Raw genomic sequence first — 27,001 nt, 5'->3', positions numbered from 1 at the left:
TAATAATTAGTTCTGCCCTAAGCCACAAATGAAATTAAATGATCTAAGAACTGCAGCATACTGGAAAAGTGCCCAAGCTGTCACCTGACAGTCGTAATCCTCATGGGACTAACATGGACACGGGAATTCATTCGGAGTTTCCATTTATGCTGAATTCTTGATTAAAGTATAAATACTTCAGGTGGGTACAACCTTGACAGCTTTGTAGCTGCTGAAAATCTGTTAAGAATTGCTTCAATTTGGAGATAGGTATAAATGTGCTTATGTTTCTTATATTGGTCCTCTGCACAAGAACCTAACTCTCTGTGCACTACAGTGCAAGTACAAGAGTTGAACATCTTGCATTAACCTTATGGCTGTATCAAAAGTTCTCCTTTCATGAACAAAAAGAGCTTTTCTACACAGAGGAAAACCTATGGAACTTCCTTCTGTTCATACAGCAAGAACTTTGGATGCAACCAAATGTGGTCAAGATCATATTTTCTCATGTTTCTTCAATTTCTTTATCCTGCATAAGTAGAAAAAAATTTGTGTTTACCAGTGATGGGCAGTAGTTAAATTACAAGTAGCTGAACTACCAGTTAAACCATTTTTCATGTAATTGAATGGTAATGACAAAAAAAAACCTATATAAATATTATTTATTATCCAATTGAAAACATCATATACATAGTGACAGAACACCAAATCAGTCACTAAGAATACAGTAACTGTAATTAGTAGCAGAGGACGTGGCAACCCCCTGCTCTTTTCATTCTTGCCGCTTGTTGCTCGGATCATACTGTGTGTCACATTTCAAAAGGAGGTGAAGAAGCTCAAAATATTCCAGCAGCACAGCCTGGCCTAAGAGGAGAGTAGGTGTATCAGAGAGATTGCTGGACATATATGGAGTTTGCTGTCCGCTATATTGTAAATAATACTGAACGACAATAAAAAGTAAAAATGAACCTCAACCTCAAGCATCCTACCTTGCTTGTTTTTAGTTTTTATATCACCTATTGGTTCAACTAACAAAAGAAAAATAAAATTTTAATTTTTGACCTGGGAGTGGGAGTAATAGTTAGAACATAAGAACAGCCCCACAGCCATAGGCCCATCTAGTCCAGCTTCCTGTATCTCACAGCGGCCCACCAAATGCCCCAGGGAGCACACCTGATAACAAGAGACCTGCATCCTGGTGCCCTCCCTTGCATCTGGCATTCTGACATAACCCATTTCCAAAATCAGGAGGTTGCAGATAAACATCATGGCTTGTAACCCCTAATGGATTTTTCCTCCAGAAACTTGTCCAATCCCCTTTTAAAGGCATCCAGGCCAGATGCTGTCACCACATCCGGCGACAAAGAGTTCCACAGACTGACCACACGCTGAGTAAAGAAATAATTTCTTTTGTCTGTCCTAACCCTCCCAACACTCAATTTTAGTGGATGTTCCCTGGTTCTGGTGTTATATGAGAGTGTAAAGAGCATCTCTCTATCCACTTTATCCTTCCCATGCATAATTTTGTAGTTTGAAATTACTGATAAAGTATTTAGCGCCTATCAATGATGTTTACTATATTTTTACCCTGTTTTTCATTTAAAAAAAAATTGGCTTCCAACGTTCATGGCAGTCAAAATCTAGCACATACAGACGCAGGTTCCTATCTGGAGCTAGGTTCAGATACAAGGGAAAGGTGTCCAGCTTTTGCTGTCCTCTCTTGGAAAGCCTCCATTGCTTACCTGTAGCTGACATGATCTCATTCTGTTCCTGCCAGGGAAGAGAGTGAGAGTGTACTGACCCTGAAGGGGTTGACCCCAACAGGAATGCTGCCCAGCGGGGTGCTCTCTGGAGGAAAACAAACTCTGCAAAGCGGTAAGTATATTGTGCACATGTGCTGTGCATAAATTCAGCTGCTTTTCCATTATAAAACCGCAGTCTTTTCCTGAAAAGAGAGAGAGAGGGAGAAATCCAGACCACAAACTGAAAATTGTTTGCTTTGCAAAATTTGGGTTGTTTAAATCAAATAAATGAACAAACAAACCCTATTTTGGAATGTTTATTAGTTTCAATTGCCATGAGAGGAAAAAAAAATGATTCAGCTCACACAGATTCAATGTCCCTCAGTCACGTCAAGGGGAAAATGCGACTACATCTCACTTTTGATCTAGTTTCCTGGGATTCTGCTGGGACACATTTTTTTACTCATGTGTAGAAAAATACATCTAAATAAGTAGTGATTTCATGTAAAGGAGGCACACATGCATACACCATAAAGCTTCTCCCCTGCCCCTCTCCCATGGGGATTGAGCATGACCCATCCAGAAGCCACCATGCCTGCATGAGCCTTTGGTTTCAGCACTGGGAACCCAGTTCTGGCTTGCATGAGCTTAGGAATTCACTGTGAAGGAATATATATGGCTTCTGAAGACATACATTTATAAAATAGAAATGTTCACTTCACACCCATGTGCGTTCTTAAGCCAGCAAAAACCTTCATGGTTGTCTGGTTTCATGCCTTATGACTCAAGCGACAACTCATTGACTTAGCATACAAAACCCTCAGGTGACTATAAATCAGTGCCGCCTTGGGCATTTGCTTCAGCATGGGAAAAGAAGATATAAATTCTTCAAACTATGATAATAATTCACATCATCTAGTGCTGCAAACAAAAAGCAGAAACAAGCTTGGAACACCCTATCATGGTGCTTAGTGGGGGAAGAAGAGTCAGGTAAACACTCAAATAATTACAGTAAGTGGCCTGAAGCAGAGGCATAATGCACTGCCCCGGCACCCAGGGCAGTGATGTCACAATGTCGTGACATTTTTTCCAAGTTCTCCCTGGAGGACGGGTGCTTGCTGGAGTGGCTTTTCCCCCATTTTCCCAGTAGGCAATGCCACTAGCGCCTCTTCCGTAACTAGGGCAGAGCCTGGGAGCAGTCATGCGCCCCCCCCCCTTGGCTTAGCACCTGGGTCAGGTGCCCTTCAGGCTCAGTCCTAGTTACTCCTCTGGCCTGAAGTACTGTTGCTCTTTTAAGAATTCCATCTTTCAGAGCATAGGCAAGCCGTCCTCCAATGCACTATGCATTCAGGCAGGGTGCCTTTCCAAATGTGTTCAGGTTACTGATATCACTAGAAATGACCTCTCTCCCTATGCATGGTCAGAGGAAGTTACACATATGTAAGGCTTCAGAATAGGCCCACATGCCAACCCACATTCAGGAGATTTCGTTCAACAAAAAATACACAGTTGTTCATTATTCTTTTTCTCTTGTTCATCAAGAATTGCCCTGTCAGAATTCTGTAATTGGAACACAGTTTCTGAGAGCAATTCTAACAGCTAGCAGATAATTTCAAAAAAACACGCAGCAAATTCTCAGTTTAATTGAATGAAGAATTTGAAGAGAAGAATTTCTTAACAGTAAGTTTGCTGTGTATGTAAAATTTGAGGCATTTCTCCAAGTTTCTTTGGCATTTCTTTCAAGTTCTATATTGTATGGGTTATGCTATAGATGGTAGAATATTCCTTTTGGAATGAGGAGCCCAGATCAAATATTTAATGCATTAACTGCACTCTGTTATCTGTGTTTTTACTGTGTAACGTATATTCCATGCACCCATGAGTGTTCTGCTGTAATAATGATGTAGCTTTCAATAACTGTGAGATGTGGACATTCGCCTTTTCAATAACTCAGTCTCAGCCTCTAACTTTCCCATTTCTTTCTTGGAGTTTCTTCCCTGTATTTTTCCCTTTTTCTGTCTCTTTTTCTCTTATCTAGAAGATTCAGGTATTCTGTGGTAAACTCTCTTTTTGGTAGCTTGTGTGTTATACATATGGTCATGTTCTGCTTTGTCAATGCTGCAACATGATGACCAAAGTGCCATTGACACACCAATGGAATGTTTAACCTGTGGAAGGATCATGCTAGCATTGTTAGTGCTTTGACCCAACAAAAACCTTATTGTCTTTATAAAATAAATAACATTTGTTTCTTTCATATTGTCTAAGAGCTGTACTACCAGGAAATCTCCTCATATTGCAGCATTATGGCTTAGTGAAACATTACTATACGCAACCCATTAGTTAACACCTTGCACCATTCACCAAATATACTGAAATCTACATAGTTTCTGTTAAGCACATTTTTGCCAGTCTATGTATTAACAGAAAATATGAGCAATATATTCTGTGACATGTGTACATCCTTAGTGGCCATTATTTTAAGTGTATTTGTGCTTGTTTGGATCCTGTTACTCATCTTAATTTCTATTGTGTCTCTTTCATATTTATTCATATTTATTTTGGTTTTTTTAGTTCACTTATTTGCCTCACCTGAGGGCTATAGATTCCAAGGGGGAACTTGTCCTTGATGCAAGATGACACTTAACAAGATTCCACTGATCTCAATCTATATTAAACATTACAACTACAAAAGTGAAACTCTCTGAATTAGGCTTTGGCCAGATTGTTGCCTTATGGTCTAAATACTCTTCCTTGCTAGCATGCTTAACACCAGCAGTAATTTAGATTGCATTTAACAGCTGCTTTAAACCTGTGGCTGTCAATATGAATCCAGGCAAAAATTTATGGGTACGTTTTGTTCATTTTTTCATAAGCTCAAGACATTCCTTTAAGAAATCATAGTGAATGGAAATCTATGCTATACTACCAGCAGCTGTGAAATGGCCAGTTGGGCCCCTTTGTAGTGTGATCAGGATTTATCTGGATTTTAAAACTGTGTAGCTTCTGTTAACATTTTAAGCAATTTTGGGGGCAGTGGGACACATGTTCTCTAATATAACAAAAAAAACACAAGCAAAAAATGAGGCTTAGCAGCTCTTTCCAATATATCTTTGACCACTTTTAACACTTCTTTTAAAAAATGGAGTCCAAAAAGAAAAGTGCTTTATGAAAATTCACAAACTTCCACTTCCCCGAGGCATAGTCTGATCCTACCCACTGGAAGTGCTCAAATATTCTGGGAATCTGCATTTGTGGTGGCTTTTCTCTGTTGGCTTCATGCCGCATTATTGGTCTCTCCTTAATCTAACATGCTCCACATGCTGCAGTAATGGTTTTTCACAATCCACTTTGCAGGTTTGATACACAACATGGGCTAGAATTTCAATTTAATCAACATGCACAATCATTTTAATATAAGAGAAAATAAGAATCCTTCTTCACCACCACCCCCATAGAAAAAGAAATCTATTGCCTGCATATTAAAATACCTGTTTCTGTTTTGTGTGTAGCATTCTGTGTTGTCTTCTGTGTCAAAATTCAGCACTTACAGTAACCTTTAAGTGTACTAGCTCCTTTGCTATTCGCTGACTTGTTCTTAGAGTTAAATCCTCTGCTCATTTTTCTCATTCGTTTTGCTACCCCTTTCTTCTCTTCAGCTACTGTTGAGGCTATTGAGGCTGATGAAGGTAAATTGGCCAGACCCCTTTCTGTTGTTGCAACAGATAAGGGCTCTGCTGGGTGTATTCATTTTGCTGTAGCTTGTATAGAGTGTGTGGGTGTTGAGCTAACAATTGTGGCTCAGTATTAACCTAAGTTTACTTGCTTTAAAGGGGAAAGTGTTTCTTTTGTTGTTGGTGTTGTTTCTTAAAGTTGCAAAGATGTTCTGATCTGTGTCCATTAAGCTTAAAGTGCTGAATCAATGTCGCACAAGGATAAGAAGCTTGCAACTCAACTCAAAGGGGGTATGTCAGCTCTTTAGTATAAAGCCAGTTGACAAACAAGCAGTTTCCCTTCGGGGGACCCATCAGTTCCTCAAATAATCTTCAGCTACCTCTAAAAATGGAGAGAACGTGATTTCCTAAACTTGAACGGGGTTCTCCCCATACCAGGGTCCCTACTGAAAGTTATTTTTGAATGAGTCTTCACTGTAATTCAATGTAAGATGTCACCTTTAAAAAAAATGTTTAAATAATGAATGATGGTAAGATTTTAGCTATAGATATATGCATATTCCTACAAGCTTTGGGAATTTCCTGTAGTGCAGCCATTAATATCAGCACTATCATTGACTACCAGCACAAATGAATTACTGTCAAAGAGATTTGAATGCAAAACTTCAAACTGCCTTTCTCAAGGATCCTTTTGTTTCAACTCCTAAGCAATTTTGTCAGATGTATGGGTAGGAGATCTCCAAATGTGTGTACCTGAAATATTTATCTACATAATGCAATTAGTTATTTAAATATTTTGCAAGAAGACTCTCAAAAGTTCCCCTTTAAAACAAAACAAAAAAAATCTTCAGTTGTATTTTGTTCTTGCCCCCCTAAAATGTGTGGGTTTAAAAAAAAAAAATCATTAGCTCTTTTGGACTAAAAGTGCCATTTTGGCCCCTCATATCTTTTTGTTACAGCAGTGTCCAAAATTCTTAGCAATAAGTAAGAGAAAATACAACTGCTTTCTAAATAGCAGTGAGCAAGCTGCTATTTATGTTGGAATTCTCTATTCCTTTTGGCAAACTCTACTCTGCAGTGTGCATTCTTGTTTACAGTTTGGCTGTTTTTTTTCCTGTGATTTCTGTGACTGTGTTGTGTTTTTAGTAGTACTCTCAATGTAAATTGCTAATAATCATTGTCTGACCAGCAACTGCAGCAGACCATATTCTTCAACAGCAAAGTATATAAAATATCTGCTCGACACCATGATTAACTGAATACACAGCCCATTCTGGGACTACACATTGTTCAGCCTCTATCATTACATTACACTGTAACCAAAGATTTACATTTTTTTAAGGTGTTCTCCTTTTAGAAATCTAATAGATGAAATGTTTTGCTAGGGACCTAAATTAAGCCTTTAACAGAGCCTAATGTCCACACCTCCAACTGCAGCAGAACATCCTCCCAAATCAGACCACATTACACCTAACATTGCCATTCATTATACACCTGCCTCAAGGGACTGGATAACAATTAGCAGCGCTGTGGGGCTTTTTAAGTGGGAATTGGGAGGTTCTGCAGTGGGATTTCCTTCATACTTAACTATGAAATCTAGTGAAATTGGTGAGGGTAGGAGGGTTCTTAATCTTCTGACGTAAACCAATGTAAACCGATGTAAATATTCCGGTGTAAACTGAAGGGTTACACATGTGAAGTTCCAGTCGACCAGGAGGTGGGTTTCTTTGATGTGTGGCAGGATGCACAACGAACTGTTGTCTGAAGTGGTCAGGATGCAAAGCTGATAGACACGCTTGGTTGGAGTCAGTGCTCATGGAAAGGCTGTTTGATAGCTGCACAAGAAAAGTGAAACTAAATTAATAATATTCCTCTGTTGTTGTGCAGCCTATTGCCCAAGCAGAACGATGAGAACAACTGTTGTAGAAATTACTTGTTTATAGTACTGTGTGAACTCTTGTGGAATTGTCTGCACAATAACACTTCCTTCCACTCAAGAATCTTTGGATTCAACCCACTGACTGAAATTGTTGGAATCATCAGGAAGTGTCATTTTTCACCACTTCAGATTGCCCAGCGTGCAGTGGATCCCTTGCCCCCATCAGTGAATGGGGGGAAAAAATGACCACACAGTGGAAAAAATCAGTTCTCTGTACCTGTCCACAGTAGTACGCATTTCCACAGCAGTAGTTGGCAAAATGTCAGCATGAGAGAAGTTGTACTTGCCACAAAATTCAACACAAGTGGTTTAATAGAACCAGGGACTCTCACCTTTAGGGGAAAATATCTCACAATTCAGAGAAGAAAATGCTTTCTTCTTAATGCAGGCCAAATTTGGTTAATGTTCATGACAGCTAGACCAAAGAGCACAATTCATTATCCAAAGCCCAACTTTCTGCTCCTACCCATCTCAAGATGCACCCCCCCTCCCCAATGTTGCTGGTACTAGCTGACCATCTTGGCTGTCCTGCATGTTAAGAAACATAGCAGAAAGGAACATAACCAACATTCTTGAAATATAGTATATTCATTGATTTATGCTTTATTGAATAAGAAAAAAGCACACTAAGGGATAGCAACAATTCATAGTTAAGCCTTCATAATGGACTCAAGCCTAGCATGTGCTCTCCCTTTTATATTTTTAGAAAGTGTCACAGTTAAATAAGTCTCTCTAAGGATGGAATTGCATCAGACCCCCTGAATATTTTTCATTGAGTGTGTGAAATACCCTGTGAGATCAATGTGGAACTCCTAATGTCATTGCTGAGGGGCAGGTTCATTGACTTTTAAATCTAGTTACTGGCTCCTATGTTCTTACACTTTCAAAGTTAAGAGGGACAAATATGACAAAAGAATGATATTCACAGTCCATGTCACACTGAATTACTACAGCTTAACCAGATTATTCTGTAGTGCTGTAGGGCTGACAGAGAAGGTTATTGTTCCTGAATAGCTCATGATCATTTCTGCTGTAGTGAAGACATGGAGGGGAACTTCTGTCTAATGCAGCTATCAGGCTATCCTCCTATGATAAATCTGCAACCAAACACCCAGTGCTGGTGCCTGGGCAAAGGAGACAACCTGCTTACCATGATTAAGTAGAGCAGACCATGAGACAGTATACTTCTACCCATCCTTTCATGTGAACCATGGTTACATTAATCAGCAATGATGCTGGCAAGAACCAAGGCTAGTTCAGCTGCCATTTTTAGCCAGGATTCTTACGCAGGGTTTGAAGACACTTAACAAATCAGGGTAGAGGAGGAGCTTACTTAGTCTTAACTGTGGTCACCATTGGTACCAGTGTAATACATAACCATGATTAAAGTGGGCAGGGGAAATTTCTACATGAAAATGTATACAGAAGAACATAAGAAGATTTTTCCCACAGGACAGCGCTTCTTTTTTTCTGCAACAAGCGTGACATCTGGTATTACATGGTCATGAGAGGTCAAAACAAGAATTTGTGGACAGATTGCAGTTTTGAACATTTCAGCATTATGTGAAGCCTTTGACAACAGCTTTGTTGTTTCAGTCTCATGTAGCTAGTGTGTGCCACAGAAATACAATCTTCCATTGAAGGTGACAAGTCAAAAATCACTGTGGTGATGTCACTGCATTATCAAAAATTTAAAACTTGTGAATCGGCCTTTAGACTTCAAGACAGCAGATTTTAGTTGCTTATCATCATGCTGTGAGCACCATTTCTTCCTGAAAAATTGTTCATTCTAAACCAAGCTGCAGAAAAAAATGTCAGAGTTGCATTTTTGTTGGAAGCATCTTAATCTTTCAAGAGACATTGGCTGTTTACTTTCTAGCTGTTTCCAAATACATCCAGAAGCTTTAATTGCATTGTCATTTTATTTTCTTCACCGTGAAGGAGTTACTCACTCAGTTGACTGTTCAGTAAGCTGATAAAATGCCAACACTGTCTCTCCATTGACTTTTCTCTCCTCTGTTTCTGTTTATTCCTCCCCCATCCTCTGTGTAGCTATCAAAGGATTCTCGCCCCAGCATAAGATCACAAGCTTTGAAGAAGCCAAAGGCTTGGATCGGATTAACGAGAGGATGCCCCCACGCAGGGATGCCGTGCCATCAGACGCCAGCCTTAACTCCATCAACAAGGCAATCTCCTCAGAGACTAATGGCACTGACAGTAATGGCAGTAATAGCAGCAACATTCAGTGACCACTTCTGACTTGTGATTTTTCTGTGTTTGAGCTGCAGGGCAGGACAGGATTGCTGCTCATCAGCAGTTGGATGTTCTTGCCTCTGATGATAGCTTACTTGCTCTGGGGGCCAGGTGTTGGATTCAGTTTACAATATCATCTAAGAAGAGATAGTAAACTTAATTTCTGTGGGTGGGGGGTGGGGGTTAAACACCTCCTTTGGATATGCCTTTAAAATGCTTGTAGAAAACTAAATGAAAGCTAATGCTGGTATATATTGCAAAGTTAGGGGAATGAACATGTTTTCCTACTGCATTGGAAACTTCTAGATATGTTAACTGAAAGGCCTTTTATTATGTTACTGGACATGACAACTTGTCTGATTTCTTACTAACTATTGTACGTTTACAGTTGCAGCACTAAACATGGACAACATCAAAAACATTTTTAACAAAGTGATGTACAAACTAAATAAGGAGACTATTTATTGATAATGTTTTGCTACTCTCGTCAGACGATGACTATCTAAAAAAAATTAGGCAATCTTAAAAAATAAAAAGAATGCTACGAATTTGTTAAAAATGCCAAAAAGGACAGTTTAATTTTGTACAGATTATGCTTACCTCAGGTTTCTTTCGTGTGCTTGAAAGCCCTTCTTTAAATATAACATTTACCTTACTAATTTGGCAGTGACAAATCTTTTTCTTCTAAGTTTGTAAGAAAACTGGAATAACAATACCCTTCTCTTTTATTTTGCTGTTTATACTTAGGATTTTTTTTTTTTTTTTTTTTTGGTAAATCAAGTCTTGGTTGTGGCTTGCTGAATTTAAATATTTATGAGTGGTGCATTTTTAAGTATAGTGAACAAGACACCATATTAAGTGCAGTGAAAGCATCTATATTCTGTAAAAATCTGCCTATGCATGTTTTTTAAGGAAAAAAAAATTGGCTGTATAGGCCTGTATGGGACTGTAATGCGCTTAGTGGTCTGACTTATACTGGAAATGTATGTATACTGGCGTACTTTATATTCTCTAAAAAAAGAAAATGCTAATGCCTTTGAAATTTTGTAATCAAAAAAGCTTTGAAAAATCTAAGGGGGAGAGTATTCTTAAAAGTTTTTAATATAAGCTTGTCAGTGCACATATAGATGGTTAGCATGTTTAGCAAACCTTGTGAAATTAAAATAAGTTTGTAGTTACATGTGAAACTAAATGCATGATAACTGTTAATGTCATGATGGTTTAGTCATTTTGTTCTGTTCTGTCATGTGCCACAAAACGTGTAATTTTTTCACTTTTTTCCCTTTGTATATCAGTTACGGGTTACAACTGGTTCATTCTTAAAGGAAGAGGAAAAACAAACAAAGCAGTCCACTGATATTTTTTAACAATTGTATAAGTGCCCAAGTAATTCACTACAGCCTTGCCTTTGTAATTTGACTTATGAAATGTTGGCAATCAAAGCATGCACTTGTAACAATGAAGAAAAAAAAGCATTTTATATTACTACTCAATAAAAATGTGCATGAACTTAAGGCTCCTTCTCTCACTAAATTTCTGAAGCATGCTAGTATGTGCTTCATCCTCTCAGGGAAAATGGGGAATGGTCAGTTTGTCTGTATCAGTGGTTCTCAAACTCTCATGGAGGTAAATTGTTGTGGGGGTACCAATGTAAGTTGTTGGGGAGGAGGGGGGAGGCAGTAACACAGACCCTAAGATTGTGCCACTGCCAGGAACAAGGGGGGTTTGCACTCTTACCTACAGCCAGCACCAGCCTCTTTGGGGGTCCAGGGAGCCTGGGGAATCCCTCTGCAGGGCTCCCAAGCCCCCAAATGTCTGAAAAAAGTAAAAAAAATAACCCACTTGCGGTTTCATGACAAAAACAGGAAGTGGGTGTTTGTTCAGACATTTGGAGGTTTATGGAGCTCTGCAGAGGGGTCCCCAGGCTCCCTGGAACCCTAAAGAGGCTGGTGCTGGCTGGCCCCCTTGTCCCTGGTAGGAGCACGATCCTGGGGATCTCATTGCTACCTTCCCCTCTTTCCCATCCCTAAGAGGGCAGAAGCAGGGCTTCCAAAGATGGTGGGTTGCGACCCACCAGTTTGAAGACTCCTGGTCTATAGCACGGCCTAGATAGTAGTCCCTGCATACAGATGTGCAGTATAAATACTATTACCTCAGTAACCACTCTTGTGTAGTCTTTTGGAATTAACAGATCATAGTCACTTCCTTTGAATAAAGAGAGACTGTTTACCAAATTGTTCCACAAGTGCCAATAAGAAGAAGAAGCCCAAAGTCGTCAGCATTTTCACTGGAATTCTGCTCCAGAGAAGTCCACTTGCGTATCAGCAGGATGCCTATCCTTAGGAGTTCTGGCAATGCTGACTACCTGTAGGTAGAAGATGGACTCATTCCTCCCTGCAGGTAAAATCTGACCATTTGGCCTCGCTCTGTGGTACAATGGAGGTCTCTTCTCCCACCCCATCGTATTCCCTAGCATTAGAGCCCAATCCTATCCAATTTTCCAGTGTCAGTGCAACTGTACCGATGGGGCATGCTGGAAAGTTGGATAGGATTGGGCCCTTATTTACTTGTGCACAGAATAAAGACATTTGATGCAGACGTCCCCTTTGCTTAACCAGAGACAGTGGCTGTTTTAATTTTGTCACAATGTGAACTGCACCGCTGAACTACAACGTTAGCAAATAATGTGAGTTTATTTTTTTTCTTTTCCATTCTTATAGACAGTATTTCCAATATTTATTTCTGCTCATTAAAACAGAGGTGTAGATTAAGCGTTGGGCAAAGGGGTATTGTATATATATAGCACCCAGTTTGAATCACTTATATATTCACTGCAAAAGATCTTGTGTTACAAGATTGAAAAAGACCGCTGTCTGAGACAATGAAGAGTTGCTACCAGTCATCCTTGCTCAGTCCAAGGTAGCTTAATGGGTTTCTAATAGCTTACCACTTGACCTTGACTCTTTAGTGCAGTTGGTTGACTTTATCACTGATGATAATTTTTGGGGAGGGGAGGAAGAGCTTTGAGTACATCTGTTGTCACTTGAAATAACATCTGTGGCTGGTTTGTGATTGTAGTGTTTGTTCCTTTTTCCTAAGCAAAATTGGTAAATAGCATAGTTTGAGTGGGTGCACTCAGAACCTGTTCAGACAAAGCATGAAGCTCAAAAGCCTGTCAAGGCTTTTGGAAATCGATCCGTTAAAAGTGTCACTGTATTGACTGATGTGTCCATTCCCATCTCTCTCTAGGTCCAAAATCAGCAATAATAGGTTAAGCCCCCAGTAGGTATATATTTACATAATAACAAAACCAACATTTTTGGGGTGTTTTCTTTCTTAAGGAGCAAATTGTTGTGGTGTGGGTGGGTGGATGAGACTGAGTGACAACAACTGAGGCATTCATTTACATGGAGCACTTTTCTGATGTCTATGAAGCTTCAAAGTACATATGTTGGCCCCCAGTCCACCTATGCTACAGAAGTGTATCAAAAAGTGATTGGGGTTGCTTCATACCACATATGCATTCTAAATGTGAATGGAAACATGTATCAGAATATGCAAACCAGTACTGATCACTGACAATTTCATCTGGCTGTGGAAGTCTATATAACAAAATGTGCCTCCACAATATTTGGTTTGCAGGCATAAAATGCAAGCAAATCACTCCAGAATTCAAATTCATACTGTTGAGCTGTATAACTGTGGGGGGAAGGGGAGGCAAAATCCTACTGCGTGGATGTCCTACTTGCAATAATACTTAATCACTATTGTTTCTACACTACATATCCAATGTTAAAAGCAGAAAGAATTGCTGTAGGGATTATGTAAGCAAAAATGATGAGACAATCCCTTAAAAGCAAACGGATATCAGTCAGGGCTTCACACAATGGAAAATGCCTCAGACCAGAGGGAGATTAGAATGTATCTGAAATGGCAAATCTCAGGTGCAGTGATCTATATCTACACACACATACAAAGTCCATTCAAGCACTGGCATACATACCCACTTACTAGCTTATCTGTAGATCCTGAAGTATTCTTGTCACCCAGGTTTGCAGTGCATGCACACGAAGTGCTGCCCCAAAATGTCTTTTTGAGGAGACAAAGAAGAGGAAGGGAGAAACAAAAAAACTCCCACTCAGTTTGTACATGCCTTTTTTCCCCTTAAAAAGACTCAAGAGAAAGCCACTACTAAGTGGAGAACAAAGGCACACATTGAGTGCTTTCTCTTTCTCACTCTACCTCTCACTCTACCTCTTCATGAAGCGGTTTCTTTGGCTGGGGTGAAAAGTGCTTAGTGTAGAAAAAGTGAGAGCTACTAATATTTTTGGAACATTTCTAGGGCTGCAAAGTAGCTTGTAATCCTCTCTTAGTATTCCCCATTTTGTTTGTGTTCAGTCAGTGCTTGCTTTCTATACTGTACTCCTCTGCAGTGGAAAAGAGATAATGGTTAGTGTGTCTACTGCAGATAACCTGTAGCCTTGCATAAGAGCTTGTGAAACAATATGGACCTGGTGACCCATGATAAACTCTCCATTGGGGAAAGATTGTGCTGTTTCCCCTCTTTTTCTCAATCTATAGCCTCTTGGAGAGGGAAAAATGTATGTAAGGGTCAGCAGTGATCAAAAATCAGAGATAAGCTACAACGGTACCTACTTGCAGAGTAAAGGTAAAGGTATTCACTGTAAGGTATTTTAGGAAATTATAAGGCACTTTCACGTCAGCGCAAGAGTAAGGAGGCAGGTGCACATCTGTGCGCTGGCCTCCAGAGGCCAAAATGGGCCCCGTTGTGCTGGCAGAGAGGTAAGCTCACACAGGCTGAGTCAAGCCTATGCAAGGATTTGTGGAGGGCAGAACAGGGGAGCTCCAGGGCAGGAGAGGGCAGGTGGTGGGTGGACCCCTGGGCAACCTGGACGGCCTCTTTAGGTAGCACAAATCCAAGTAGCCCCATTGGGGCTGCCGCCGCATTACCTGGGTAAGGGGAATAGATTCCCCTTGCCCCATGCTGAGCCGTAGGTAGGCCCAACCCTGCACTGGATTTGTGCAGCTGGTCTGCCTGGTCCACTGCAGGTTAGTATTGAGCTGTCAGCTAATTTTTTTCTGTTTCCCAATTGTTAGGAGACACTAGCTCATCAGCCAGCAGTGATTGCTTCCCTCCCAGCTTGATGTGAAGGTAAATGCCTACAAGCTTGCTTCAAATGCTGACTGACTAGCTGCTGAAGCTAACTTGCTACTTCATATATGGAGAAGGTCTGTTAGCAGCAATTGGCCAACAGAAATGGGAACAAAAAATGGGACATGGGAACAAGAAGCCAAGGTGCGTGTGCGTGTCTGGAATGAGCAGCTGTGGTTTCTAGTTTAGAAATAGTTTGGCCATACTGAATGGTTGTTTGTTCTGAATATTTCCAAGACCATGGGGTTGACTCCTGCTGCGCTATAAGAGATGTATAAGAGACTATAAAATAATCGCATCAATCTGTGTTGGACAGGTAAGTCACTACAGCAACCTTGTTAGGCCAAGATCAGGTGTGTCAATGCATATTGGTGATATCACTAATGTGCCAGGCTTTGAACTATATTCAATAAACCCATGGAGATCTTTCTGGACACTTTTCTTATTATCTCCAGAGTCCAGAAATTATTTCTAGCAGTTCTCCCCCAGAGTCCTACAAGGGTAGGGCCAAGAATCTGCTGCCAGCATCTTTTTTGATTTTACCAAATTTTGGTGGCATCTTTAGTAGAAACAATGAGGATATGGGGGAAATTATCACAGACAAGTATTTTGAAGAGGAAACCGATATGTTTGATTAAGAGTCAAGGCCAAACAATTGTCTGTCAATTTTGCTTAAAATATGTAATTACAGCAAGTAAATATTTGCACCAACAGTGAGCGACAGTATAAGTGGAGGCTCATCTTTCTTGCCTCCATGGAGATTATTGCTGTGTAGAAAAAAAGCAACCCGTGTGAAACAGCATCTCTTCCTGGGAAGGGGAAGTCACAGTATTAAGACAAGTTAAAAATCATTTTTCCATAACCATCTCCACATTTTCCTTGCCATTGCCAAGATTAATTAAGGATGAAAACCCTGAAATATGGATCGTTTGAAAGAAATCTGATGGGAATAAAGCTTTAATAAAATTTTCAAATGCCTAAATACATAATTTATCTTCACACTGCAGATTCAGAGTGATGAAAAAATACTCTGCAGAGGGATAAACATTAAATTATACTACATCCATGTGAGTCTGTCTTATGTTGTTGCAGTAAAATGCAAGGGTTCTCCAAATGCAGATTTCCTTCAATTTTCTGCCTTTTTACCTCTTTGGAACCTTTCCATCACCTTGGAGGCTTTAATGATGCCTCAGCATCCCAAAGGAGTGCAGTCATCTGGCAGACAAGCCAGTGGGGGAGGTGGGACAGGGCAGAGGAAGAACAGAAGGGGAGAAGGGGTGGGCAGTAATGGGGCAGGGTGGGAGGAGGGTAGATTGGGCCCAGGAAGCAGGCAGATCACCTACCAAATCCTAACCCCCCCTTCTCAGGCCTGATCTGCCTGCACAGCTCAACACGGACATGCACCGGCTATCAAGCTGGCACAGGTCTGAGTTGACCCAAAGGAGTGCTGCTGGGGCACACCCTGGGCAAGGGAACAAATGTTCCCGAACTGTGAGGCGGCCTCCAGAGGCCAAACCTCCCCCGATATTGTGGTAGCCATGCTGCACCACTGCATCACCTCATTGGGAGTTAGGATTGGATTGTAAGTAGGGAAGGGATCATAGCTAGTAAGATGTGTCAGGGTTTATTTTCCACTGCTGTTTGATTTTAATAGGGTTCCAGTGGGTCCCAAACTTTTTCAACTGGCTTTTTTCAACATTTGACCTACTGGGCCATTGGCCACGGCTCCCCATTAGGGCTACAATCCTATACATCATATAGGACGGCAGGTTTTTTCCCAGGATTCCATGGCTCACCTGGCTGGTGGCTGCAGCTCCTGGGGAGCCATGGCTCCCAGTTTGGGAACCACTGACATAGGCTCTGTCTGCCTGAACTCTCCAGCTTCAGGTAGCAGCAGTGATCTATGGTTTCCAAAGTCATTCATAGTTTAACCAATTAAAAGCATGGAGCAGAAGGATGAAATAAGTGCAGGTCCCTAGCTCAGCAATTTTCAACCTTTTTCATCTCATGGCACACTGACAAGGCACTAAAATTGTCATGGCACACCATCAGGTTTTTTACAATTGACAAGGTACACCATGCTGCCAGTGGGAGGCTCACATCCCCATTGCCCCTACTAATAAATGACCTTCCCCCAAATTCCAGTGGCACACCTGTGGATCCCTCGCAGCACACCAGTGTGCCATGGCACAGTGGTCGAAAATGGCTGCCCTAACTACTGAGTACTATATCCACATTACCCTTTGTCTACTCCTACAGGGTGGCATAGATATGTAACTCTTCATACATGGAAATGGAACTAGAAAAGAGAAAGATGGGATTACTTGCAAGCTAGCACTAAATGTATATCCCTGGTAGCTCCCATTACTATTGTAGCTCATTAGATTAGGAGGATTTAGTTGCAGCAAGAGTATATGTCTTCCAGCCCAATCTTGCCAGCATCGCTGAAGGCTGTTTTGAGGCCACAGCTGCAACCAGCTAACTCCAGCAGTGGAGGTCAGCTAGCAGTGGGGACGGGGAGGGGGAGAACAGGATAGGGAGTGGGGACAAGGGAGTTTCTGGGTGGGAAAGGGGCAGGTGGGAGGCAGAATGGAGGAGGGGTATGGATCTCAGCAGCAGTGGCATGCACCAGTGGCAGGATCCAAATCCCTTTCCCTTATTTTCCTCTGACTTGCACCAGCAAAACAGCTGGCATAGATCCAAGGAGATTCATTGGGGCAGTGGAGTGTTGCTTTGATGTAAGGCAGCCATTTTCAACCCCTGTGCCATGGCACACTGGTGTGCCACAGATGGTCTGCAGGTGTGCCGTGAGAATTTGGGGGAGGGTCATTTGTTAGAAGGGCCACTGGGGAATGTGAGCCCCTGCTGTCTATGGCTGTGCCTTGTCAATTGTCAAAAAACTGATGGTGTGCCTTGACAACTTTAGCACCTTGTCAGTGTGTCGTGAGATGAGAAAGATTGAAAATCACTGATGTAAGGGAACACATGTTCACTTACCTTGAGGATAACAGATGGGAGGGGGGATTAGTTAGGATTGGGCTGTTGGGCTGCAGTCTAAATGCACTTAGCTGGGAATAAGTTCCACTGAACTCAGTGGGACTTACTTCTGAGCAGACCTGCCTAGGACTGCACAGTTAACTATTACATGCTGCACCAGACTATGTGTGGTGATTTAAAGGTGGATTGAGCCTTCATGGAATGGAAATGTCAAACCACTTCAAGCCTGGCTACAGGAGAGCAGTTTTTGAAAACTATACTCTCTTTTTAAAATGAACTTTTAAAAAACAAATCACCCAAAACCCAAATTTGACAACTGAACCCAAAATCTACTCTAACTAATAAGCTGGAACTGAAGACTTTAGCATACTTGTTTATAAACTAACTTCCCTTGGGCTAAGTCTGCACTGAGATCTTCACCATTTAAAATGGTATAGTAAATTTAACCCCACCACCACTACAAGGGTTGTCCTTTCTTCATTTAGGTTTTTTCTGATTGTTTATGTATGAGACCCTTCTGTTTGGGTTGGTCCGGTCTGCCAGATGTCCACAGCAAAGTTGCCCAGACTTGGCTTCATCTCAGAAGAGTAGGTTCCTCACACACAGTGTGTCTGTTCCCTCAGCATTCAGCAGGTGCTTGTATGGACTTAACTAACCTTTTCCTCAGACAAGACCCTCAAATCTTCCTCTCCCTGGTTTACCTAAGTTATAGGTAGGCCAGCCACTACTCTATTCACCACATGTAAAATTGTAGGTGCTTATTTTGTGAAAGGTCAAACCCTATAGTTTGTAAGGCTACACATCTCCAACTCCTGTCGCTCAGGACAAGGATTTGACATGAACTCTACCAAGCCTCTTGCAAGGGCTGAACGCTTGTTTCTCTCTGTGTTTGATCTGTATTCCAGGTTCATTTGTCCTATTTAGGACCAGGGAATATCTTTTATTATCAACATTATATTTATATGCTGCTTTGAAACAAAGGTCACCAAGAAGCTTACATAGCAAAATAAATGAAAAGTTGGTTCCCTGTCCCAGAGAACCAACAATGGGGAGTGTGTGTGCGTGTGTGCAAAGGGCACATCAGCAAACGGTTCTGGAAAAGATCTATGCTGGGATGAAGAACACCTGTCCTCCCCCTGCTAAATAGAAGAAAGTCACCACTTAAAAAGTGCCTCGTAGCCCAGCTAAGACAGGCAAGTTCAAGCCGACAAGAAGATGAAAGGTATTTTCCCATAAGCTGCCATCATACAAATGGGAAACATTAGAATTCCAAAAAACGTAAGAAATAAACCCTGAAGTCAGCTTTGTTTGGTTTTTTTAGAACAACTCATTCTGTTATGGCAGAGCTGTAAATATATTTTTATGCATCATTGGTTATTTAGGCTCTATTTCAACTATAATAGATGAGGGGAAAATTCTCAAGTGGGTGAAGTGGTTGGCATTCCTTGTACAGATCTTATTCTGCTGTGGTGAGTAAACTAGGTTTAGAATAAAACAGCCTCACCGCTCCTCCCCTGCTCCACAGTCAATATGTATCTCTTGTGCACAGAGGCAAAAATCTCCATTATCTGAATAAGAGTAACGTCAAGTTGCAAAGATTTCTCTTTTTGGCGCTTAATTGAGACCACCCTTCCATGCATAGCTATGTTTAAGCAAAGTCAGTTACCATAGTAACACTCGAGCAATCTAAAAGTGGCAGCTCGTGTCCAAAACAGCATTTTTGAGTTTTTACTGTTTTGAGTTTTACACAAAGCTAAGAACGTGGGGGGCCTCCTATGCTCATGCCTTTGCCAGGTGTGAAATAACTGGCACTCACATGCCTTAGGGTTTGAGCCAGGATCAGGAGCTTGGAGGAATCTTGTGAGAGCAGAGGGGGATAAGATTGAATCCTGTGGTTGTATTGGAGCCAGGGAAGATTCTGGTGGGTCAAGCAGTGGACAAGATGGGTCCTTCCTTCTCACCATCACTGCCCATGTCTTCTTCTAGGTCCAATTTCCCAGAAGGGAAAGAGAAGGTGGGTGAGTAGGCAGTGACAGCTATTAATTCTCCTTGCCCCCATCACTTTTCTCTAATTTCTATCTTTTTTGACCAGAAAATGAGAGCATGGGCAACAGTGGGAAGATCAGCCTCATACCATCACCCTATATCGGGGGTGTCCAAAGTTTTTGGCAGGAGGGCCACATCATCTCTCTGACATCGTGTCGGGGGCCGGGGAACAAAAGAATTAATTAACATTTAAAATTTGAATAAATTTACATAAGTTTACATAAATGAATATATTAAAGATGATCTTATATGAATGAATGAAGGTCTTGCAATAGCTCAAGGCCTATAAAAGGCCTGGCACAAAGCAAGGCCAGCCTTTCCTTTGCTGCCACTACTGCATCACAGATGTGAAACAGAGAGCAGTGGAGGGAGCCCTCATCCCACAGCGAGCAGTCAAACAGTTGCCCTCATGCTGTAAGCACTTGCGCCGAGCCAGTGCGGGCTCCAACAAATCTCCGGAGGGCCAGAGGCTCATTGGAGACTGGGGGCTCCCTGAGGGCCGCATTGGGAGTCCTCGAGGGCCGCAAGTGGCCCTAGGGCCGGGGTTTGGGCACCCCTGCCCTATATTAAACCTCTCTCCCACCTGTGTGTAGTGTGTTAGTTCAGTTACTAGGCTGCCCCTTCCAAGGTCTCAGAGATGGCGACAATATTTAAAAACAAGACTTAATATACATAACACCACCTAGTTAAATTAACATTACCATCTGCTTAGTCTTGGCCATTGAAGACAAGCCCAAAGAAAGCCGTTTTAAAGCTTAATAGAAAGGACACCAGGTTGAACTTTTATGAGCAGGGGAAGGGACTTCAGGTGCAACCCTTAGGAGTGCCACTTACCCTTCCTGACTAAACTTGGCTTATAATAGCAGGATTCTCTTAGGAACAGTAATTGAGATGAAAGACTGCAGTGCTCACCAGTAATTTTGTCCTTCCCAAGCCGAATAGAGTTTTCTTGTCTAATATAGTTCTATAACACCTTTTAGTCAGTGTTTAGGCAGTTTACAAAAACAGGTGAGCTTCGCTTAACAGGGATGCATTCTCCCATCCCCATCATCAAGTGACATTGTCATTAAACAATGTCACCTGCGCAAAGCCTCCAAAGCCAAGAGGAATTGTGTTCCCCTTGCCTCTGGAGGCTTTTCTGAGTACCGCAGAGGCCTTAGGCATCCTTCTGTGACCTCCACAGAGCTCAGAATGGCTGAAAAGTCTGAAAAATTGCAAATTCCAGTTTCCAGAAGGAAACAGGAAGTGCCTTTTTTTGCCTTATAAGGCATTCTGAGGCCCAGGGAAGCTCTCCAGGGTTACAAGGTGGGGGAAAAAATGTAAATTCTGGAAACCAGAAGTTGCAGTTTTTTGGCCATTCTGAGCCCCACAGCACAGCTCCTCTCAGCATCGGAGGCTTGTGGGGGAACAGGAATCTGCTATGGCCTGTTGCTGACCAGAATGTCGCTAAGTTACATTCACCTGTAAATCTTATAGACATAGAACAGCAGGAAACAGTGACAGGGGAGTAAGAGAAAAATACCGTATTTTTCGCTCCATAAGACGCACTTTCCCCCCCAAAAAAGTGGGGGGAAAAGTGTGTGCGTCTTATGGAGCGAATACTGCAAAAAAATAAATAATAAAATAATAAAAAACTCCGCCCCAGCCCTGGCCCCGCCCGCTCTGCTCTGCTTCCCCAGGCAGTCAGAGGCTACTCAGAAGTAAGTCTCAGAGTCACTGGGGCTCACTCCCAGGAAAGCATGGGTGGGGTAGCAGTCTCGCTGCCCAATCCTGTGCATGCCTACTCTGAAGTAAGTCCTATTAGAGTCAGGGGGGCTTACTCCCAGGAAAGCCTCTCTCTCCCCCCCAAGCCTGGAGCATCACAGCCTCTCTTTCCCCCCCCCACCCCAAGCCTGGAGCATCACATCCTCTCTCCCCCCAAGCCTGGAGCATCACAGCTTCTCTCTTGTGCCCCCCAAACCAGGAGCATCACAGCCTCTCTCTCCCCCCACCCCCAAAGCCTGGAGCATCACAGCTTCTCTTTCCCCCCACCCCAAGCCTGGAGCATCACAACTTCTCTGCAACACAAACACTTTCCCCCCTCTCTCACACACACAGGCTGCCCCCTTCTCTTACACACACAGATGCTCTGCCCCCCCACACACACTCACACAGCAGGGGAGGGGTGCTTTCACTCACCTTATCCAGCATCTGAATGTAAGCCCCCCCCCCAATCACAAAGAAAAAACTGTCTCCTTGGTCAGAATGCCAGTGTTTGCTTATTGCACAAGCCCCAGGTAAGGCTCGGTTCTCACCATAAATCCAGAGGTTTGTTGTGTCTTGAGAATTCAAGTTGTGGTTGGACTTTCCACTTGTTCATTTGTATTGGAATCACAGAAGATCTGGCGAGGAGGTAGATGTGGTGTCAGCAGTGGCCCCTTTAAGGGTAAGGCCTGGGCATTCAGCAGAGTGTGCTGCACAGCTGCAGCCACTGGAAGGCAATAGGGCCCTCAGGGATATAAGGAGTACCTGAGGCAGAAAGGGTCTGTGGGTTTTGAAGGAGTGCAGGTTGGAGGTAGGAGAGGAGACTGACTGGGTTTATTGAATTTGGAATCTGACTGTGGATTGTGACTGGACTTGGATACCCTGATGGATTTGACTGACCTTGGACTATAATTTGGCTTATTGGTTCTGGACTCTGATTTGGCAACTCTGATTGATGGGACTGATTTACTTGGCATCTGTGGACTGGAACTGGACTCACTTTTGCTTGCTGCACTGATGAGTTGCACAAGGGCGACTGATCAGCCTTAAGCGGGCACAAGGCCCAGTGGATTAGGATTTGGCAGAACATCATTGTAGCAGAAAGATAATGTGATCCCCTATTTGAGTGCACCTGCTTTTGTGAGCTTCATAAATTCTGACTCTAGTGATGATGAGTTCTTGGGGTTTCCAGAAAACCAGAGTACTCAAACCTTTAAGTCTCTCCATTTGTTAATGACAGTGATAATGGTTCTTAATGCCACTGTTGACTGCTGTTCACTTTACATGGTTCAAATGTTATTCTGTTATAGTTTATTAAATATTTTATTACACTATTTGGTTCAGAATATTTTTTTCCTGTTTTCCCCCTCTAAAAACTAGGTGCATCTTATGGTCAGGTGCGTCTTATGGAGCGAAAAATACGGTACACAAGTTCAGGCACCAACTGTTATGCAAGACATTAAAGGCATATGATCCACTGTAAAAATGTTAATAGGAGAACCAGAGTTTTACTGTCTATATGTGACAAACAAGAAGCTATTTTAAGCACATGATTGGCATTTGTGTGCTTTTTAAAGAAGACAATTGTAAAATAGCAGCCATTGGCCTCCAAATCCCAACTGGGACCATGGTGTTGAGAGAGGCTTTAACCCATTGCCACGACCACAGTCCCAATTCAGTTACTATTTGTACCTCAAAATGCCAGATGAAAGGGAGAGCACCAGGATTCAGGTCTCTTGTTGTCTTGTGTGCTCCCTGAGGCATCTGGTGGGCCACTGTGAGACATAGGAAGTTGGACTAGATGGGCCTTTGGCCTGATCCAGACGGGCCTTTGGCCTGATAGGAATCTCTCATTAGTACACATGGGAGTTGTTGTTTTTTTTTTGCCTGGGGCAAATACTGTCAGAGTGCGCAGATTCGAAAGAAAATACAAGCACTCCAGGTCCTCATAGTTCAAATAAGATACCGACACAGTAGCTCCCATTACCAAGTCTATGTACATATATATACACACAGCAGCAAAAAAGTCCATAGCAGTCCCCTACCAGTTCAGTCCAAAATGTTACAGACAGAAGGAAGAAAGAAGAAAACAGCCCCCAGGAGCTAGCTCCTGGTCTTCCACCTTTATATTTCATTTAGCCCAGGGATGTCAAACATAAGGCCCGGAGGCCAGATGCGGCCCGTGGAAGCTTTTTATCTGGCCCTCAGGCTCACAGCTACTGAGCAGTGCTAAGGAGTTACTGCTGAAAGGGAAGCCAACATGAAAATTGGGCTTGAAATATGATCAAGATTTGCTTATTTTCTCTTCTGTCATTTGCAGGTAATGAGTTCCTAAGTGAGAATAAGTGCTTATTATTGGTTAAGACCTGTAATGACATCACTTCCTGCATAATGACATCATTTCCAGCCCTTAGCAGGCATCATGAATGCTATTCAGCCCTCTGTATGAAACTAGTTTGATACCCGATTTAGCCAATCAGATTTTACATTGCAGCAAAATTACAGATCTTACATTATCAGCTTTTGATGACTCAGCATGACTTTGCACTTTCAGCTTAATTACAGGCACCTGGTCAGGCACTTTGTCCTGTTATGGCTTGTAAATTCATATCCTGACACCCCTCCAATTTACAGCTGAACAGAACTTACAGTGCCTAAACTTACAGTACCAGCTCTTTGGTAAGCTCTTTGTGTGTCTGTGCACATAATGGTTTTGTCATAATGTCTGCTAAATTGTTTTCAGGATATGAATCTGGTTCAAAGGCATATCGCTTCACAGATGGAAGCAAAGATGTTATTTCACGTTCAGCAGATTTTTCTGAACATAAGAACTGGGGGGAAAATACATGCCAATTCTGAAGTTTTTCTTCCTACCAGTCAAGGTCCCCCACAAGGTGAAAAGCCATTGCCACAGCAACAAATTTCACAAGTCACTGATAGTTCAGAGAACAAAGTAACTGATGAGGACCAGGTAAAACAGGAAGCTGTTGCTCTGTGCAGATCAGAGAGAGCAAAAAAGGGGTTCCCCCTGACAGATTCACAGTTGGGGAGGTGAGAGTGTGTCACATTTATTTTGAGCCTCAAAATTGCCAGGAAGTTTTACAACTGCCTAGAGCAGAACAGCAAAAATGGAAAGAGGAAAGGAATTGGCTGTCAAAATTGCTTCACCCCAATATGGTTTACTCATTCCTGACTGTAGGGAATCTTTCATTATCTGCAAAACATCATTCCTTTGTTCAGCAACCCCATTTTCAGCTGGAGTATAAGGGCTTGTCTTTCTATGGTTAATCCCCTTCTTTCTTAATCATTGCTGAAAATTGCCTGCCATGAATTCACCACCTCTATCAGTTTGAAGTTGGCATATCTTTTGGTTATAAGAACTCTCTACCCAATTAACCCGGTGTCTAAACTGTTCAAAGACATCAGCTTTTCTTTTTAGTAAGTAACAAAACCCATATCTGGAATAAGCATCCACTATTACAAACACAAATCTGGCTCCTCCCAATGTTGGTGATAAGGGACCAATCACATCAGCATGTGCCAGCTGAAGACTCCTCTCAGATTTCCTGTCACTTTTCTTGCTGACAGGAAAAATTTTGACTTTGCAAGTAGCACAGTCCAGAAAAGTCCTACAGGCCTTCACATTCAGTTCTGTTGCTTTATCAGGCATCTTCTCTAGCACTTTAAAACTTGCATGCCCAAGTCTTCTGTGTAACAGGTGGACACACTGATCATGAAGTGGTTTGTTATGAAATGTTGTCTGTGCTGTAGCCTGTGCTGTACTGCTCTCTACTTTGGGCTTCATGACATACAAATTGTTTTGCATTGTGCCTTGTGCACACATTGTTATTTTTCTTAGTTTTACATATGCCCCCTGAGAATACAACCTCATAGCCTTCATTGTCAAGACAAGACACACTCAGCAAATTATAGTCTAAATCAGGGACACATAACACTCCATTAAATGATTCACCAATGCAGGGTGTATATACAGACCCTTGTCCTTTCACAGGTGAACAATTGCCATTTGCCAGACTAACATGCTCTCAGGCAGCTGGTCCCAGAATGGAAAATAGCTCTGGATTATTTAGAATGTGTTCACTGGCACCACAGTCCAACAACCACATCTCTTGTATTCCCCCCTGCTGCTTTCACCACAGAGATTTGGGTGCTGCCCCTCCTTAGCCAGGTCATATCTCTCCTGGCCGCAGCTTTCATTTTCCTTGCTGAGCAGTTCTTCTGGAGATGATTAGTTGAATCACATCTATAACAGCCTGTCACACAACTTTCTCTGTCTCTTCTCCACCACTTCAGAATGCAGCTCCCTTCTGCCTGGGCAATAAATCACTCTCATTTCTCCCTCAAGCAGAGGACCTTTCCGCCCTTTTCTGCTCTTCCCACAGAAGTCTCCCAGTCAAATAACTCACAGTCAGCTCCTGCTCTGGCATAGATTCAGGGTTTGTGACCAACAAATCCCACAACTCATCCAGGGAACTGAGCACAACATAAACCTGGTGAGCTTCAGAAAAGTCCATTCCCTGTTCTTCTAGTTCAGAAAGAGTTTTTTCTCATTAAATTGAGATGATCAGACAGCTTATCTTCAAGTTTTAACCATGCTCTGTAAAGTTTGCAAGAGAGACAAACTTTACTGCTTGCTGTTTCCCTCACATAAATCTGTCTCAAAACAACCCAACACCTTGCAGCAGACCTCAGCACATGGAACAACTGGCTATCTTCTAGGCACAAAGTTATGCTGACTAGTGCCTTTTCATTTAGCCTCAGCTTCTCTTCATCTGGGGCTGCTGGGGGGTTACTCACAATTGTCCACAGATTCTCTTTTCTGAGGTACATCTCCATTTTCAGGCGCCATTAAAGATGATTTGTCTCACTGAGCCGGGTGAGAGGGAATCCTCCACCCACTGCCATGGCAGACTGCATTCTGCTGCTTCAGCCTTCCAGCTGTTCTTTACCCCTCCTGGGCACAAAGAAAGATGCTCATCTCCTCACTGGACTTTCAGCAGGACCTGGAAATTTGGCAGCTCTGGGCCCATAACCTAACAGAGTGCACAGATTAGAAAGAAAATACCAGTACTCCAGATCACTGGTCCTTGTAATGCAAATAAGATACAGACACAGTAGCTCCCATTACCAAGTCTATGTGTACACACACACACAGCAGCAGCAGCAAAAAAAGTCCAAAGCAGTCCCTTAGCAGTTCAGTCCAAAATGTTACAGACAGAAAGAAGAAAACAGCCCCCAGAAGCTAGCTCCTGGTCCTCCACCTTTATATTTCATTTAGCCAATCAGATTTTACATTACAGCAACCCATTGTATCAGCTTTTGATGCTGATGCAGTGCATGTGCATGCAGTGCATGACTTTGCACTTTCAGCTTAATTACAGGCACCTGGTCAGGTTGACCTGTAGTGCACTTTGTCCTGTTCTGTTCAGGCTTG

General features: G+C 42.3%; 1 protein-coding gene across 1 annotated transcript in view; it reads left to right on the top strand.

Moving 5' to 3' along the window:
• Positions 1 to 11,096, top strand: part of PPP3CA (protein phosphatase 3 catalytic subunit alpha) — a 254,857-nt gene extending 243,761 nt beyond the window's left edge. The window contains exons 12-13 of the mRNA XM_066631723.1: positions 1,757 to 1,854; positions 9,387 to 11,096. Coding sequence (XP_066487820.1) covers positions 1,757 to 1,854; positions 9,387 to 9,583 — 295 coding nt within the window. The 3' untranslated portion in view covers positions 9,584 to 11,096. The remainder of the gene's footprint in view (positions 1 to 1,756; positions 1,855 to 9,386) is intronic.
• Positions 11,097 to 27,001: the final 15,905 nt, after the last annotated feature.

This window comes from Tiliqua scincoides, chromosome 6, assembly GCF_035046505.1.
Source record: "Tiliqua scincoides isolate rTilSci1 chromosome 6, rTilSci1.hap2, whole genome shotgun sequence".
Lineage (NCBI taxonomy): Eukaryota > Metazoa > Chordata > Lepidosauria > Squamata > Scincidae > Tiliqua > Tiliqua scincoides.
This window is presented reverse-complemented; position numbering and strand designations above follow the sequence as displayed.